Genomic DNA, 19,224 nt, shown 5'->3' with positions numbered 1-19,224 from the left:
AGACGCAAGTATTATGGCACCAAAAAGTGCACAATATATGAAATTCTTGTTTAAGAGTATATTTACGTAAGTTTTTAATTTATCTGGTTGTAAACTATTTCTTATTTTAAATTAACCTACTTGAATTTACTAAAGCATGGCCATCTTCACAACTCGTTAACGTAAAACGGAACGCACTCACCCGTGATCGATTTGACACTTTGACAGTATATTGTAAACACAGGGTACAATGAACTCTTTCATTTATAACACAAACAGTAATTATATTGAATTAATTGTGAATTAAAACCGTGTCACACATCATCTGTGTGTCGCTGTGTGTCAAGTTCGGCCGCGTCTGTGTCGTAACTCGCGAGTTCTGGGCGTCAGAGTGTGCTGTATAATAACCGACATAGAGACGCAAGTATTATGGCACCAAAAAGTGCACAATATATGAAATTCTTGTTTAAGAGTATATTTACGTAAGTTTTTAATTTATCTGGTTGTAAACTATTTCTTATTTTAAATTAACCTACTTGAATTTACTAAAGCATGGCCATCTTCACAACTCGTTAACGTAAAACGGAACGCACTCACCCGTGATCGATTTGACACTTTGACAGTATATTGTAAACACAGGGTACAATGAACTCTTTCATTTATAACACAAACAGTAATTATATTGAATTAATTGTGAATTAAAACCGTGTCACACATCATCTGTGTGTCGCTGTGTGTCAAGTTCGGCCGCGTCTGTGTCGTAACTCGCGAGTTCTGGGCGTCAGAGTGTAAGGGCGTATGTGGCGGTGGTTCGGTCTATTTTTGGATGAAAACTGAAGTAAAAGGCAGTGAAACTATCGTGCAAGTGAATGTGTCAGTGATTCACGATGTCCCCGTGCGGTGTGCAGTGAGTGCAAGTGCAGTGCGAGTCACGAATATGAAGTAGGAGCCATGTGAGTATAATGCTGTTAGATTCTTATAGAACTAGATCTGAAGAAGTTTAAATGTTACTGTTTAGGTCTAAATATTCTTAAATCATGTAGATCTAATGCTATGATCTCAATATTGTCTCGTTGTTACCACAGTCTAGTAGTGTTACAGATACAATACTGAGTAATACTTATGTAAATATTATTTTAGTGTTACAAAGAGTTTGCCTGTAGTATCGGTCACTTTAATGAGAAGTGCTGATTTAAAAGTAGTAAATTTTATTTCCCAAATATCGAAAATGCACAACATTAACTGCACATATTTTATTCAATATAATACCATTACGAAATGGCTCCTGTCACACACACTGACTCTAAATGCTACTAAAACCAATTTTGTTATCTTTTCTATCAGTAACACCACTCAATCAAGTATCTCTATTTCTTTAAAAGCGCACTCTTGTTCTATCCAAAACCAATGCCAATGTCCTGACCTGAATTCAGTGGAAAAAATTAAATATCTTGGCATTTTGTTGGACAAAAATCTTAATTTTAAAACACATATTTCGACTCTCACCAACCGGATACGCAAACTGATTTATATATTTAAGACGTTGCGTCATGTAGCTAACCCTGCAATTATTCGTAACGTATATTTTGCCCTATGCCAATCAGTTCTGACTTATTGTATCTCCTGCTGGGGTGGAGCCGCAAAAACCACTCTAAAACCTCTAGAGATCGCCCACAGAGCTATACTAAAAGTCGCAACTTTCAGGCCTATACGTTTCCCTACTTCTGAATTGTACAAAGCCTGCAACCTACTCAATGTAAGACAGCAATTTATCCTACACACTATCCTATTGCAACATTTAAAAACACCCTATCTAAAGATAACCAAACGCCGCAAAAATAATATCTGCTCTGTTCCGTCGGTCCGAAAAAAGTTTATAAAAAAATTCTTCCCCTATCTTGGTCCGTCACTATATAATAAAATAAATGAAAAACAAACAATTTACGGATCTACTATTTTTAACTGTAAGAAAACCGTCCGCTTGTTCCTATCTACACTCAATTATGATGAAACCGAAGACTTCCTAAGGTAACCACCCACATTAATATAATTTCACACACACATACCGACACACACACACACACACACTCTCACCACACACACACACACACACAGTCACCACACACACACACACACACACTCACCGACACACCCAAAATTTACCTATTTGTAATGTCTTTCATTTTTCTTTATTTTCCGCATGCTTCTTTATTTTCTGCATGCAAGTTATTGTTACTGGGATAGTATACCTAATTATAAACTGTACCACGTCATTTGCCATATAAGACCTCCATATGTATATTGTATAATCGGGATCGGTCCTGTTTCTCCTAAGCTCAGGTTACTCAGTAGCCTATTTAGGAGTACAGCGCTTCACCCGCTTACTGGATTTTGTTTTACTCTTATGTGCCAATTGTATTCACTCTATGTATAATCCGGTCCTTGTAAACAATAAAATAAATTATTAAAATTAAAATTAAAAATTAAATTAAATTAAAATATTTAAAGTGAAAAGATATTTTTATTTGTTTGTTTTTACTAAAGGCTCTGAAACTACAGAACTGATTTGAAAAAATCTTTCACTGATGGAAATCTATGGTATCCTCAGATGACATAGGTCATATTTTGTCCAAATATGGGAACTGGTTTCCCCAGGAAGTGCGTGAAACCATGAGAAACAGCTATTTATAATAATGTGACTTTTATCTTCATAGCTCCTCTCTGTAAAAGAATACTTATTTAGGCAATGTACCTTTACTGTGTTTTCCATGGAACTGTACAATGTAACAATGTGTATTTGTTTCAGAGCGCAGTGCGTGATGCAGGCGGCGGGCACACGCCTCAGTATGGAGGCCAGCAGCGAGGCCAGCTACTGTACGTAGTGCTTTCAGATACTATGTGTACTGAACTGTAGGCCCTTGCTCTACTTCTTCTTCTCCTGAGCCTTTTCCCAACTAAGTTGGGGTCAGCTTCTAGTCAAACTGCATGCAGCTGTGTACCAGTATTTTACCTATGTACTCCCAACTACACTACCCTTATGTACTCCCTTAAATATCACTTCCATGTACTCCCATCTACACTGCACTTATGTACTCCTTTATATACTACTCCTATGTACTCCCAACTACACTACCCTTATGTACGCCCTTATATACCACTCCTATGTAGTCCCAACTACACTACCATTATATTCTCCCTTATATACTACTCCTATGTACTCGTATCTACACTGCTCTTACCCTTATGTACTCCCACTACCACTCCTATGTACTCCCAACTACACTCCCTTATGTGCTTTGTTATGTACCTCTCGTGTATCTGTATCTGTTCCTCCAATATCCCTAGGCCCTTCTGGTCTGAATTCTTTTTAAATCTTAAAAAAAATATTTCAAAGTTAGGGTGCATTTACACGGTGCATGTAGCTGGAGCAAGTTCACATGCGCAAGTGACGCGCGTGCACACAACAGAGCACGCGGGTGGGTATTTTTCTTTGATACATGCGCGAGTCGCTGGACCCCGCACGTATTTAAATGTACCCTTAGATAGCTCATTTATGAAAGAAAGCTATAGGCATACTTTGTACCTGGTTATGGGGTTATCCCGTCAGCTAGTATGATGTTGGTGTATTGTTGCAGGCGAGCGCGAGACGTGGGACGAGTGGGGCAGTCGCTCCTCGCTCAGCCAGCTCGACGAGGTAGGCTCATGACTATCATGCTTTATATCATGTTGAACTAACATGTCTTTTGTAGTGGAACTAGTAATTAAGTGACAAGTGCCCAGGAATATTATTTTGTTTGTGTAATGCTAATAGCAAAGTAAGCGTACTATTTTCCAGCTTACGCCAAGCCAAAAAAGTCTTCGATGCCGGCAATAATCATCCACTCTTGGACATAAAACTTTATTCTTCGAAAAATATGTGAACATGTGTCTCTAGTACTGCCTCTTTGACGGTGACACATCATCGGATAACATAAAAGGATTGAATTCTGATTACAATAAAACAGCAGATGACAGAGTCTTGATAACCCAATTTTCTACTGTAATCAATTTCCTCATTTACGCAAATGATTGCCCAATATACCCCTTAAACTTTGATGCTACAAAAAGAGATGCGATACTGCACTACAGTGTACAGTGCATCGGTAACAGGAAGTAATATGTTACCGCCATTAACTACGAGGCGCTATTTGTGTGATGTGTGCCCCTTCCTCCTGCACTCCGCCCAGGCCAATGGGGTGCACCGCTAATTAATAGCTTATTTATATAAATAACTAGCTATTTATTTCGGTTGTACTCACGACCCAGCAGAACCATTTTCAACAACAGGGTAAAAGAATAGCTTATATCTTTTCTCCCTAGACTAGAGTATCTGTGTGCCTACCTAATTTGGTTCAGTAGTTTTGACGTGAAACTATGGTAGAGAGACTGAGAATTTACTTTAGTAGGGATTGAATGATCTTCTTATGCCCGGATAAAGAGAAGCCTTTATTGTCTTTTAGGGAGTTTAGTAATTAGTCTATCTACCAATACCCATAGTTCTCTCTCGTCAAATAACTGTGCCGCCTCACGCATGCGCAATGTTTTTTTCATACGTTTTGATGTTGCACAATGTACGATCAACAGAAGCCAAGTTCAGAGTGGGAAAGCTATTAATTGACAGCACAAAAGAGCACCCATTTAAGTCATCAATAATATCAGTTTCGTAATGAATTCAAGCCATAATAGGTAGTATGACAGTTGACAGTTATAATATGATGCAACCGAGCCCGGTACTTAGCGCACGTGAGCGACGCGGTGCGACTCATAAGTTTGTAGGAAAGAAAGAGTTTTGTGTCGGACCTCAAAACGTGGGCGCCAATGTTATAATCCCATTTCACAAGATGGCCCCTTTGAGTTAGCTAGATTGATTCGTTTTTGTGAGATTTCCTCAAGACTCTATATGAGATTTCCTCATATAAGGCGAAAGGTTGTTGAGTCAATTTTGTAACCGGGTGCACAGTTCCTTCCTTCGGAACGTAGATGTGGATGAAATATAGTTCACTATGAAAGTCTAATGCACCGTATATTAAGACCTTATTAAGGTCTAGAGTCTAGAGCTAATTTTGAAATCGAATAAATATGAAACAAAGCGACACGCGAGCTGCGACCTCACCGTCCACATATCTTTACTAATATTATAAACTCGAACTCAGCGTCCGGCTTTCACCCCAAAACTGCTGAGCTGAACCGATGTATGCAAAGTCTAAGCTATATGCTTAAGAAAGGACCCAAGAAGTAAGCTGCTTTTCAACAGGGTGCCCGACGTAGTTCCATCAGGAAGCGGGTGGAACCACCTTTTTTAACAGCTAGTTATAAAATAATATAATATCTAGTCTGCAGGTCAAAGCTAGGACATAACGAAGTGACCTATATGTGGTGTGACCGCGAGTGGCGCTGAATAAACTAACACAAACGGACGTGCTTGCACTAACTGTCGCACAAAATTCACACTAATATGAATACGCTGCACTACGTGTTAGTCCAAAAAGAAGTTTGCATTTTTAGGTGTTTTCCGGAATAAAGAAGGATGTTTATGATTTGGCTATAATCCTTACTTTTTTTTCTAATATACAAGAACTAAATGCACGTGTTACAAAATCACGCCAAAAACCGCTTTACTGATCGAGATGATATTAGATATTCGGCATAGATACTAGTCGATAATCTACTAGACGCATTTTATACTATGCTAAAATTGTTAAGAGGAGACCGTTTGCACGTGTGCTTTCTAATCAATTGTACCTACTCTTCGAATTTCTAAAGTATAATTAATTATTTCTCACGCTCATATTAAAACTATATAAAGTGGTTCCTATTTATACATACATTTCAATCGCATACTCGGAACTAATTATGTCCGCTACCGCTAGAGGCAGCCCTACGCCGCACAAATTGCATTTTACAAGAGCATCTTTACAAAACTTCTTGCTAATTAAAACTGATTCCCTTCTTCACAACGTAGCGAGATAGGACTTTCATTAGCGAGCACCGCAAAGTTAATAGAACATTTGTAGTACATAGATCGTTGCTTATTTCTGTTTTAAGCTTTGACTTCGAGTACCAAAACCCTTCTTACCCCTAAGCATAGATTACCTATTAAGTACTACGTAACCTAGATTTGAATTTTCTATGACCTAAATCCTTGCTTTTAAAACTAGGGTTCAATAATTTTATCTTTAAACGCATAACGGAACGGACAGGGATACTTCCGTAAAAAAAATATAAGAAGGATAAGATCGAGTCCGCTTTGACTCACTTTTAGAAACAAAACGTGCGTTATCACGTTTAACTAGCGAGTACCGTACGTTTATTGTTACGACGTTCTTTTATTAGACAATTTGCGATGTTAATTGACCTTCGATAGTGTTCACCCGCTGGGCAATCAAGTGCGAGTTCTAACGTCCTCACGCAAGTGTCGCGCTAATGGTATTCTGTTGAGATGGTCGCTCGTGGTACCGCTGCCGGTAAACCAATGACATTTGTTATAATGTTGCCAGTGGTTGCATTTTGGACTGGTTGTGGGAGAAGTTTTAATTGAGGTGTTTATATAATTGTTTTTATTAATGTTTAATTTATCTGTTAAATAGTTATGTAAATGTATTTTTTTAAACAAATCTGACATTTTAATTATTACAACAACTATAATTTGCACATTACTTTTAAATATAGAGATTTATACGGAATGTAAAGGCAGTATTATCTTTCAGTATCAGTAACATTTAAATGTGATTTTTGTTGAGCTAAATGCCATACATGGTTCCTAATCAATTAAATCATCAAGAAATAAAATATTTTTGATATTAATGTTTTTCAGATATCAGTAAACATCAGCTTCTAGCCCAAAAAACAAATAAAATTAGTGCCACTACAAAGTGGTAAACTATGTTACCGAAGTGGTATCCCCACGTCAAATGCGCCATTCCGCGGCGCGCTACGTCACTCGGCGGCCGCTCGCCGCTCGCGTTCACATCAAAATAAACTCCGTCTTACATTTCCAATACAAATACAACAGTAATTAAAGCAAATATCCCGAGATAATTACCGAAATACTGTTCAGTGATAGCTTGAGAGTGCACAAGGTGGTGTCCAAACCGGTTTCCGAAGTGTTTCGCAACGGAAAAGTGTGTTGTATTAGTATTATTGTGAAGTTACGAGCTAACAGTGCGGTGTTTGTGTGTGTGTGTTTGCCCACGTTGCCCAGCTAGCCCAGGCTGCCCAGTGGGTCGGTGTCCAGCGCTGGGCTAGTGGGATCGGTGGTTTGTGTCGTCTGTGTGCATCGGAGATGACCTACATTTAGACGGTAATGCAGCGTGACGTCAACGGCTTTCGGCGTTCCATTTTTGAATTTGCTCGAGGTATTTCGCGCGGATTTGTTGACAAATCTGCTAATTATTAATCATAATTAATTAATAATTTAATATGTACCTTATTGTTTTGGGTAACGTTTGATAAGAATTATTTTTGTTTTACACTAAAAAGCCTCGGCAATGTTTTTGTAAGCGACACACGGAACTGGATACGAGTTTTAATGTTCTACGATTTACTTTCGAAAATAGCCTCCTTTTTGAACACTTCTACTTTTATTTTGATAGACAACATTGAATTCCAGTTTTGAATGTGTTGAAGATGTAATTTGCATAACTTAAAACATATTTTCAGGTCTTGTAAACATTTTCAATACGATTGAGAAGAAAAACAACAATAGAAAACCACTAATCTATAGTATTAAAACCTTTGACCTACTGAGCTACTTATAATTATTGACCCATAATAATATGAACAGGAAAATTAACTATATCTTTTAAAATGTGTTTCCATAGGACTGTGAGATATGTTGGTAGGTAGAAAAGAGTATCACAAAAAAACTAGATGAACAAAATAAACACAGTCAACATTGAAATCACCACACGGGTAATCCAATAACATCAGTACAAAACCACTGCAAACCACTGTACAGTCAGCAAAACAATCCATTCACACATATCTGATATGCTAAGATATTCAGTAAGCGTTAAGTAAATGTACCCAAGGACAATCCCCGGTTCTGTGCTGCCAAAGCCAAATTATTATTATTAATTAGTACTTAGTATTAAAATTTGCATGCCTTCATGGCAAAATATGGCTGAACCGTTAAAATGTATCCGTATAACCTGTGCTGTACCCATATTTGCAAATAAATTTATCTTTATCTTTAAAGATCTACATAACAAAATAACACACATCAGAAAAGTACAAAAATCACTTAACTGTTGCATTCCATGCTTCAGATGGATTGTTAAATTGGTGGGCCCTGGTGGTCAGTTGAATATCTTTGGCAGTTGTTACAGATAGTCAGAAGTCAGAAAGTCTGACCAGTTTTACCAGGGGATATTGTGTTGCCCAGGGTTTAGGGATTCAGAGAGGAAGTCGCTCCTTGTGGCACACTGGTACTCAGCTGCATCAAGCCCAACATACATTTTGAAAAGGCTAGGCAGATGATAAGACTATGTTAATATTGTACCGATGTGGTCGACTGTACAGCAAATGCAATAATCAGAGTGTCGGGTGTCAGGTGATATTGATCCCCACACCACAACTACACACACATTGCCCCGACTCTAAATACTTGCACATAGTTTGCATAGTATTAATAATTAACTTGCCCTACTATGGTGTTGTTAATGTAATAAGTATGAGTATTTAATTGTAAGGTAAATTTAATATATCAGTATTGTTAGGTTTATGACATCTTTGGCAGTCCTTACGGGTAGCCAGAAGCCAGTAAGTTTGACACCAGTCTAACCAAGGTACTCAGCTGAATCCGGTTAGACTGGAAGCCACCCCAACATAGTTGAGAAAAAAGCTCAGAGGATGATATTGTTAGTTTTATGAACAGTGAAAGAAGTTTTAGTTCAGTCATTCTGTTGGATTACACCTTACATACAAACTATCAATTACTGTCTGTTATTGTAATTAATGAAGAATTACTTTAAAACTATTGAGCTAATTCCGATGAAAGATGTATAAAGCAAGAAACTATCTAGGTATAGTGCATCTGAAAAACATACATAGTGATCAAACTTGTATGTAACACCACTCTTTTTACAAACACACTTTTTTGGTTAAAAAACTTATAAGTCGCTATTCAAATCTTCCTATTGAAATAAACTCTGGGATTTACCACATCACTCTTTGAGGAAAGGAAAGAGTTAAAAACTATTTTATGACAGCAATAAAAACAATAGAATATCAATTGAATAGCCTTGTGGTACCCCTTACTAGACTACAATATGATTTATTATAGTTACTGCAAGCATTGTGTAGTTCCCAATAAGTGAACTACAATAGTCTACAGTGACCACATTTTAACAATATAAATGTAGTCCTCATGTTATGCAAGCCATAGACTATAAAGTTCTGGCTAGAAACCTAGGTCATCAGCACAGTTAAATAGGTACATATGAATATGTGTATGGCAGTATGTATGTATATGTAGATTAACTGTTCCCTGTGGCTATTACCTGTGTTGTCAAGGGAACTATTTCCTGCACTCTGATAAAAAGTACCTACCTAACTTTTGTTCTTTCTTAGGCTGTAGTGTAATATGTGTGGACTATATTTCATTTTTATCTGTTAAATAAGTAATTTTGTCTTGTAAGCTGAACAGAGAGACAGACTTACATTCACATGTATAATACCGTATTCGTTTTCAATACTCAATACTCAATAACTTTATTGCATTCCATAATGTGTACAGGCTGGTGGGTAAAATTAAAAGAAACAATTATGGACCCTGTTAGATATTTGAGTAGGTATTGTTTTGTTCACACATTTATTTGACTGTTGCAATCACTAGTAGCCAACTTCAGAGCGGTAAACATATTTGACAAAACCTATGATGTGCGTGTGACAGTTATATTCAAACATAACTTTACATGATGTAGTTACATTGTATTTAAACCGTGAAAATCAATGACTCCTCCTAAAAATAGAATCCACGACCTGAAACTGAAGTAAGTTCGAGTATAATATATTATTCACTGCTGTATGATGTCAACCCCCACTGTAATGTTAGTAGCCTAGTTAGAGAACCTTGACTACATAGAGCCATAGAGTACACAAGGATTTCACTATCAGTGCTCGACAGCCGTGTAACGCTAGACATATGTTAATTCTGCTGTTTCTTATATCCTCATGATGCCATATAGTAGACGCTAGCTTCCGCCAGCGGTTTTTGACTCGCATGTCTTGAGTCCTACTTTTTGCACCCGGATAAATAAACTACGGCTTCATCACCACATTACCACCTCTGTCAATCAATTTCGTCCCTATCGTACTTCGAGCACTAGGATAAAAAGCCTATCTTCATTCTTCATCATCCTCCACATATCAATCAATTCACGGTCACGCGGGAATAATTTCCCGCACCCATATAAAGGCTAGCTTATTTCCTTTTTCAGTTTCTAAGCTATTTTTGCCTATTTTGTGTGTTAGTAAAACTGTTCTGTAGTTTCCTTGTCAGTAGGTAAGTACTTGCTAGCTTTCGCTTTTTAGTATTAGAAAGGGTAGTGTTCCGGGACCATTGTAATCTCTCCCAAAACTTTTCCTTCAACAGTAGGAACTATAAACAAGCACCTCTGTGTTCCACCTTCATGCATGTTTAACAGATGCGCAAAACTGCTGACCTTTGCAAGGACACGCCGATGTCCTAGATACCACCCCTCCGCCCCTCTCCCTGCGTCCTCCCACCCCGCGGCCGCCCGCCACTAACGCTAAAAATATTAGCTATCTTTTCATGTTGCCTGATATTGTACCGCTTTACAATATTATATGGCCTTGTTGAATAGGTAGCTCTATGATTACTTAGCTAGAATTATCATCTGCCTAGCCTTTCCCCAACTATTTTCAGGTCGAATTCCGGGACTGACTATGTGGTCCTTATAAACTAACTATTTACCCGGACAACCCTATTTAAGTTGATTGCCAGACTTTTACCGTCTTACCACAAAAACTTTTAAACGTCAGTTTATGCCTTGTCTAAAAAAATGTCAAATTATGACGTTGACATATGGTTCATTTTGCAGCCAAAATTTTATTAGACAAGTGTAAAACAGGGTTTAAAGTTTTTGTAGTAAGGCCCTTACCGTCTTACCACAAAAACTTTTAAACGTCAGTTTATGCCTTGTCTAAAAAAATGACAAATTATGACGTTGACATAAGGTTCATTTTGCAGCCAAAATTTTATTAGACAAGTGTAAAACAGGGTTTAAAGTTTTTGTAGTAAGGCCCTCAGGCTTCTAACCTGTAACGACTTCTAGACGCGACTGAAAGATGTCCAAATGATAGCCTGGACCAATTTAAGCCTTCTGAAACACGACAGAGATGGTCACCCATCCACATAGCAACAGCGCTAAGCGTTGCTTTCTCTTAATTTATCGTCAGTAAGACTATCACTTTACCAGTTAAAAAAGTACTTTAAAATATGGTATTGCCTAGAATAAAACTAGGTAACGAAAATCCTTCAGTATTTTTCAGTCTGCTAGTGTCGCATAGCAACACGCCAACACGTCGCGAATAATATTAGCATGCCATTTGGAGCTGTATCATCCAAAATGTGTACTAGCTTTTCACGTTTGTTTCAAGCTTTTCCTAGGAAATGGTTCTGTACTGCAAATGTACTATTCACGTTCTTTATATAGCGGTATTAAGGTTTTACGGCTGAAAACTGAAAGGACACTCAATTTTAAGTGCTCAATAATCATTGTTGCTCTGTCGCACTTACGTAATCTTCTATGTACCTTAAATGCTTCGAAACTACTGAATCGAATGAAAATATTTTTGACTGACGGAAAGCTACAATATCTCCAAAAAATTATAGACCTTGTCACTAGGTCTACAATTTTATCCAATTCCGGACAGAAGTTCTTCCGGGACGCGGGTGATACCGCGGTAAAACAACTATGTAGTCAATTATAAAGCTAACGAGTTTGTTTGAGCGCGCTAATCTAGGATCAACTGGTCCGATTTTAAAAATTATTTCTGTGTCAGAAAGCCCATTTATCAAAGAAGCCTTTAGGCTGCATTTTATCCGGGAACACGGAGTAGTGCCCACTAGTTTAGCAAGTGCAGGCGTCTTCCCGGTGCAGTGAGTTGGCAGTTGGCAGCTGTTCCGCTCCACTCGGCTCGCCCTTGACCCGGCGCGGCGTATTTACAGAGTGTACATAGCCAAAACGCATCCATAGGAAACTGCTCGCTGATATTTTGTAATGCTGTTTTTTAATTTGTGATTTCAAAGTATACACGAATTTTGCGTACTGCTCGAGTATAATTCGTAGCTTAGACGTGCACATGCATCATTCCAATGTATACACGTCAAATTTAACTATACAAAATTAATATTAGGTAAACCATTAAATAAAAAAGGCTTTTGAATCTGAGTTTGTTTATAAAAAATGGGTGCTAATTAAACAGGCTTCTTTTTAATATCATTATTCGCCCGCAAAAATGTATGTTGCCTTCTAAATTACTAAGTCAGCCATAATTAACGAGCATCTAAATAATACTATGTTAGCCACTAGTATCTTCTAAGTAAACCACTCTAAATACAACTCAGCATGATGGTTATTTTTTAGCATCTAAATTTGTAGCATGCATTCTAACAGTAAACTTCTAAAATGCTTTTAAATGACACCATAAAATATATTTAATTAGCTTCTAATTTTTTACTCAGTACGTTTAAAATGTAAGCAAGCAACATGCAACAAGCATCGCTTCTGTGACGGCTCCGGTGCTGCGGGGCTCCGGCGGTCCCATGCGAGCTTATCGTCGCAGATGGTTTTCACGCTCACCACCGCAGCTTCGGCTTGCTGGCCGGCTCAGCCGGCCAACCTCAGCCGCGGCGGCGAGCGTTAAAACTACCTGCGGCTCAGCTCGCAGGCCGCCTCGCCCCTCCGCGCCTACGCGGTTTTGAATTGCACTCTAGGGGTAGGGCAGACAAGACTACGTGGAGTCGGTTTTGCAGCGGTTCGTTTTCGTCACTAACTTCAATTTTTAATACAATGTTTTTTAATTGAAGGTTATAAATGGCAATATACTAAAAACGAGGCCCAGTTAGTAAATTAGATGACAATGTATAAATAATGTTGTAAAATTAGAAGCTTAATCATGTGTTCAATAAATAATTTTGTGGCTGCACTTATATTTCCCATAAAAAATCAACTTGTTTAAAAAATATACAAAAAGAAATTGAATTTACGAGCATTATTAATATTTAAATTAACATTAAATGCTAGGTCGTGTTTAAATCAAAATGGCAGCGTGCAACTGCTCGCGAATAGATTGGAATCGTAAAGTTTTTCGCGCCTATTCCAGTGTATACACGATTAGTTTGCATGCGGACTAGCACTGTATATTATGGAACAAAGCAAGTTACTTTGGCCACTACAAAATATATGCGAGTATTTGCGTACTGCTGCTGTATACATCGGAAGACTTTGTATAAAAAGTGAATTCCAATCTATTCGCGACTAGTTTCACACGCTTGCGTACTAGCCATGTATATACTGTAAATACGCCCCGGCGCGTCGCATTGTGCCAGTGTCGACTCACTGCGCCAATGTAATGAAGCCTTTACTTACATACACCCTTATTCTGAACTTACCTGTTTCCTACCGTTTCACTTGCATCACGTTGAAACTACTTTCTTACTTTAATTTCCGTACCTGGGTAAAATATAGCCTACGTCACTCGGGGAGTGTAGCTTTCCAACAGTGAAGAATTTTTTCAATTCGGTTGATTAGTTTCGGAGCCTTTGGGTTATAAACAAACTAGTCTAGATATTAAGTGAGTCAGGAAACCAGTCATGCCGAGGGCAAGATTGGTTGTGATTGTGATTGTGTTGAAGAGGTCAGATAGGTAGTCGCTTGATATCCGCCTAGCCGATTATCGGCCACGGTTTTCATAGAAGGAGATCAGCCAACTTACAGGACATATTATAGTGCATTTGAGCAGACACAGGAACACTCATTATAACACACTGGTACCCAGCCGCATTCGGTTAGACTGGAAGCCGACCCCAACATAGTTGGGACAGGCTACATGAATGGATAGATTATAAAGAACAACAGATTAGTGAATACGTGTCGATGAAAACACAACATGCGGTTATCTATAATTATACCCGCCACGGGTGAGAGATTATTGCAAAGCCAAAGGTCTGTATATTTAGGTCGTTTCAAAATACACCCGAGAGGTACCTTTTAATCTTATTCCAAAATATACATTGGTGTTAACCTTTAGCGAATGTGTCATGTTACCTGCACGTGTAGTTCTAGACTAGGGATTTGCTGCGGGTTCACTTGTTTCCTAAGAATATCACTTCCTGCTCCCAGATAAAAACGTCCCTAATGGATAATTCGCGCTCATTACCGCGGCGCTGGTATATAAAGGGCTTCAAAAGGAACATGGTGGGTTTAGTCAGTAAGAGTCTGACACTCCCGAGCGCTGCACACACAGCGGGTGCCGTCATCTGATGATTTCCCAAAAAAAGGCGTCCAATTTTCTCTCCATATTTTCATGCTTGTTCCTAATTGCAAAAATATCAAAAAAAAAAGTCTTCTGGCCAAGTAAAAAGGTGTTAAAGGATATGTTCGCGACATGTGCACATAAAAACTGAACAGTTGAGGTCAGTAGCCCGTAGTATATCACCGAGGTCACGGACTGACCTCCGTCTTATATTAATTTAGGACAAAAAATATTAGCTTTACCACCCAAACTCAAGAAGGCATTAGAAGTAGAAAAAACTTAATCAATTATGAATGACGCACCATCTCACTAAACTAATCTTAGATACTAAGTGATTGGTGTTTTAAGCTGTACAGATTCTGTTTCCTTGGAAAAGTAATAAAATTAATTAAAGCCCTTTCCTGTTACTCTCATCAGATTAGAATATTGGTCTGATTTGAAAATTATTTAAGTTTTCATACCACAAAACAGGACAAAAAGTGCTCTATGGCCTTTCTAGATAAATGAATCTAACAAATCCATAGAGTACTTTTTGTCCGAGTGTGCGAAGTGGTACCCTCTCTAGCTGTGTGGAGCCAGTTAAATATAAGTTTCGATAAAGAAGTGGGGTGATCGATAGACAGCGACCTATATTAGTCGCTTTGAACTGAGCGCCATTATATACTCGATCATAAATTATTTGATTCTCAGAATATTAATGTAGTTGGGATGCACTAGTCACTGGCGTATTGCAGTCACGAACATTCCCTTTTATGTTGGCGAAATTACTTCAATTTCATAAAGGCTTACTATCATAACAGTTCCCGTTAAAATAACTTTAATAGCAATTTATGTCACGCTGGTCAAATGTATGAACGAAACATTACTTACATCATCATCTGCCTAGCTTTAGCCTACTATCTTGGGGTCGGCTTAAAGTCTAACTGTATGCAGCTGAGTACCAGTTTGCCATGAAGCGACTGCCTATCTGACCTCATCCACCCAGCTACTCAGCACACGATACCCCTTGCTAAGACACCCTTCTGACTACTGGTATCGACTGGACTGCCAAAGATATTCAAATGACAGTCGTCACCAATTTAACGTCACGTAATTCATCATAACAAGATGGCCAATTGGTCACCTATAGGTCGGTCCGTACGGCTGTTACTTACCCAAAATCTCCTACCATTTCCTCATACAATAAGGGAGAGCCATCACCGAGTTAACACCAATACCACAGGTGCATGCTTTACGACCCGGACTCACTCGAGGTCGCGCGAGTGCATGCGATGCGTATCGTGCACCAACCTGTTTACATGCATTGTGTTCAAGCTATTACTGTTTACTATACATATACTAGCTAGGATGTGCTGTTCCTTGCTTGTAGGATGATGACCTTCCATTGAAGAATCATAATTTATTACAATTTTGCAGTAGCTTCCGTCCCGTGAGGAAGCTACTTCCTGCTAATAGATGACGAGTAGCCTATGTATTATTCTACGTTACTGACCAATTTCATCCGAAATCCTTCCAGTAGTTTTTGTTTAAAAGAGGAACAACTGTGCATCCTAACATACATACTTCCGCTTTAGTTTTTAAGTTGTTTATATAAAATATGTATTAGTATATTATTTTTAATGTTATAATATTTATGTATAGTGTTTGCTATGGGCCTTGATGCCTGATTTAAATAAATAAATAAAATAAATAAATTATAATATTAGTGTGACAGATCATTAACATATGTATAAAAAAATCGGTAAAAAAACTTTTAAGTTAAACGGTTTTATCTTATGTGCACTGAAAACTAGAAAATAAAAAAATTGTTACTTACCTGTCAACCTACGTAGGTGGTCCCGGTCATATTAGACTAAAAACGTGGGGCCCATTAACTATTGCTGTAGTACTCTCTTCTAGAGGTGTGGATTGCATCGACTTACTATAATCGTAACTGGAGATTTTGACAATCAATAATCAGCCGTAGCTCATGATCTACCAAAGTATAAAGATATGCTTTGCCATAGGTAGGATTTCACAGGGGCCCCACGTTTTTATTTTAGTCTAATATGACCGGGACCACCTACGTAGGTTGACAGGTAAGTAACAATTTTTTTATTTTCTAGTTTTCAGTGCACATAAGATAAAACCGTTTAACTTAAAAGTTTTTTTACCGATTTTTTATTTTCTAGTTTTTAGTATTTAATGAAAATGCCTACCGAATATTCCTCATTCTATCTAATTCATTTAGTGCATCATTATTACACGGTCTCTTACCTGACAATTTATTACAATCTAATTCCTCAATACATATCCCTTCCAGATACTTTTTTTTTTAACGACCCCAAAAATCATCACATGACCTCTCCTGCTGTGGGTCAGCAGCGGTGAGGGAGTGCCAGACTCTTGACTAAGAACCGTTTTGTTCCGTCGTAGGCCTTTTATGTACCAGGGCCGCGGTAACTCTTTCGAACAATCTCGCAGCTCAGGCAGGCCTTGGCCCTGTTGGGCCCCGCTGGAGTTACTGACAGTTTTCTACTTGTGAAGCCCTTTCATTTGATACCCATATTGGTGGGATTGATAAAAAATTGTTATCAGCATTTGGTAGCGGCGGCCATCTTAGATTTCAATTTTGCATAGTAAATTGTATTCTACTTGTTGAGACCCATCAACATGGGTATCAAATGAACCTAAGTTAGTAAGTAGAGGCCGCCATCTTGGATTTTAATTTTATATATTACATTGTATTCTACTGGTTGAGAACTTTCATTTGATACCCATATTGATGGGATTGATAAAACCTACGTTATCCGCCATTTTGTAGCGGCCGCCATCTTGGATTTCAATTTTTTATAGTATATTGTATTCTGCTTGTTGAGCCCTTTCATTTGATACCCATATTGATGGGATTGATAAAACCTACGTTATCCGCCATTTTGTAGCGGCCGCCATCTTGGATTTCAATTTTTTATAGTATATTGTATTCTGCTTGTTGAGCCCTTTCATTTGATACCCATATTGATGGGATTGATAAAATCAACGTTATCCGCTATTTTGTGCCGGCGGCCATATTGGATTTACAATGTTATTGATATTACTATATTGTATTGTCATCGTAATTAAAGGTGTATACAAAATTTCAGATAAATCGGTTGACAGGAAGGGGGTGAAATTTGAATTACTAAATTTGACCCAAGAATGAATAAATAATAAAACAAACTGGGTGAGCTAAATAAAACCGTTTAAAAACATAACCCTTCTTAACAGTCGGGTAAAAATAGAAACGCTCTCCATTACCCGTCAATTTGTTAACTAATAAAATAAAAATCGAACCCCAATACTTTGTCTCGTGCAAATAGTGCGCAATAAACTCCCGGTGACGTCACCGCCTCACCCCCTGACACCCCCCGACACCCCCCAACACCCCCACAGGCTAGGAGGACAGGTAGCGAGCACTTGTGTTGCCTAAATCCTGAGCTTAGTGCCTAGTTTAGGATTCTGTTACTAAAAGTCACCTTGATACGTGCACTTTGACTTTAAGGCGTAATAAATATAATATTTGGGAGAATTTGGGTGGAATGTAGTTTTAGGATTTTGGTGAAAATTGTTGTATGTATTGGAATGAATATAACGTAGGTTTGTACCCCTCGAGGGGTTTTTGAGAGGTCTGACAATTTCAGGCTCAGCAAGCTCCCTGGAAGTTCCCGTCCCCAATGTTGTCATTTGAAAGCTAGAGAATTAGAGACAGGACTTTGACATCGTCGCATTGCAAATTATTGTCAAATTGCTATCTTTGGTAACCAAAACATTAACTGTTTCCAACCGTTATACCTTATATTGGATCCCATATATCTCTATATTTTTCAGATTAAATAAAGCACATTTCCATTACTTATGAAAGGATGTCTTATATGGTTTAGTTGAATTCAGTCCCGCAGGTAAGTCTGACCTAGTTTAAGTCAATAGCAGTTAATCAAGAAACCACAACTTATTACCAACTATCCATTTCCAATACCATTCACTACTAACTCTGAAGCTTCGTACTGATTGAACCTAAACGAATAAAAAGTATTTTTTGATGTTTTACTTAAGTTCACAGAAAATATGGGGCGTGATCTTAACTTTGTGGTTATTTTTGACTGCGAAAGTTTGATCAGATCTACTAATATGTTTCACACTAAAAAGTTTATCGGATTACATTCATATTATTTATTTGCATTCCACAAAGAGTAGGTGTACAAATAAATGGCTTAGAGTTATGTACAACTAGCTTCCGCCCGCGGCTTCGCACGTGTCGAGTTCGGTTATATCGCGTTTCCAAGAGAACTCTTAAAGTCCGGGATAAAAACTATCCTATGTTCTTTCTAAAGGTCAACTCTATCTCTGTACCAAATTTTATTAAAATCAATTCTGTGACAGACAGACGGACGGACGGTTACTTTCGTACTCTGCGCCAAAGCCCACACATTTTTTGTTCGCGAACAAATGTGCTGTTAATTTGTATGAAGCTTAAGAAGTACACTAAACTAACTAGGAATGCATTGAGCTGGAAGATCAGCCGGTAGCGATGCATCCCGCTGCGGCACTGGAGCACTAATTAGTGAATACCGGGGGGATTTGTGCTAATTGCACTGGTGATAGCTATTCACGCTGTTGGTTATGTGTTGATACGTTTATGTACACACAAAATGTTTATAATAGTTAAATAACTAGTAGCTTAGTTAA

At 38.1% G+C, this 19,224-nt stretch overlaps 1 protein-coding gene across 3 annotated transcripts in view; it reads left to right on the top strand.

Annotated features, from left to right (window-relative positions):
• Positions 1–599: 599 nt before the first annotated feature.
• Positions 600–19,224, top strand: part of LOC110382774 (uncharacterized protein) — a 66,174-nt gene continuing 47,549 nt past the window's right edge. The window contains exons 1-3 of one of the 3 annotated variants that reach the window (XM_064043303.1): positions 600–932; positions 2,786–2,853; positions 3,615–3,673. In XM_064043303.1, coding sequence (XP_063899373.1) covers positions 2,799–2,853; positions 3,615–3,673 — 114 coding nt within the window. In that variant the 5' untranslated portion in view covers positions 600–932; positions 2,786–2,798. Of the gene's footprint in view, positions 933–2,785; positions 2,854–3,614; positions 3,674–6,925; positions 7,374–19,224 lie in introns of those variants that run through there. The other 2 variants (XM_064043301.1, XM_064043302.1) reach the window with 2 other exon arrangements.

Source organism: Helicoverpa armigera, chromosome 31 (genome assembly GCF_030705265.1).
Source record: "Helicoverpa armigera isolate CAAS_96S chromosome 31, ASM3070526v1, whole genome shotgun sequence".
Taxonomy (NCBI): Eukaryota; Metazoa; Arthropoda; class Insecta; order Lepidoptera; family Noctuidae; genus Helicoverpa; species Helicoverpa armigera.
The sequence above is the reverse complement of the archived record's forward strand: the minus strand, read 5'-3'. Positions and strand labels throughout refer to the sequence as shown.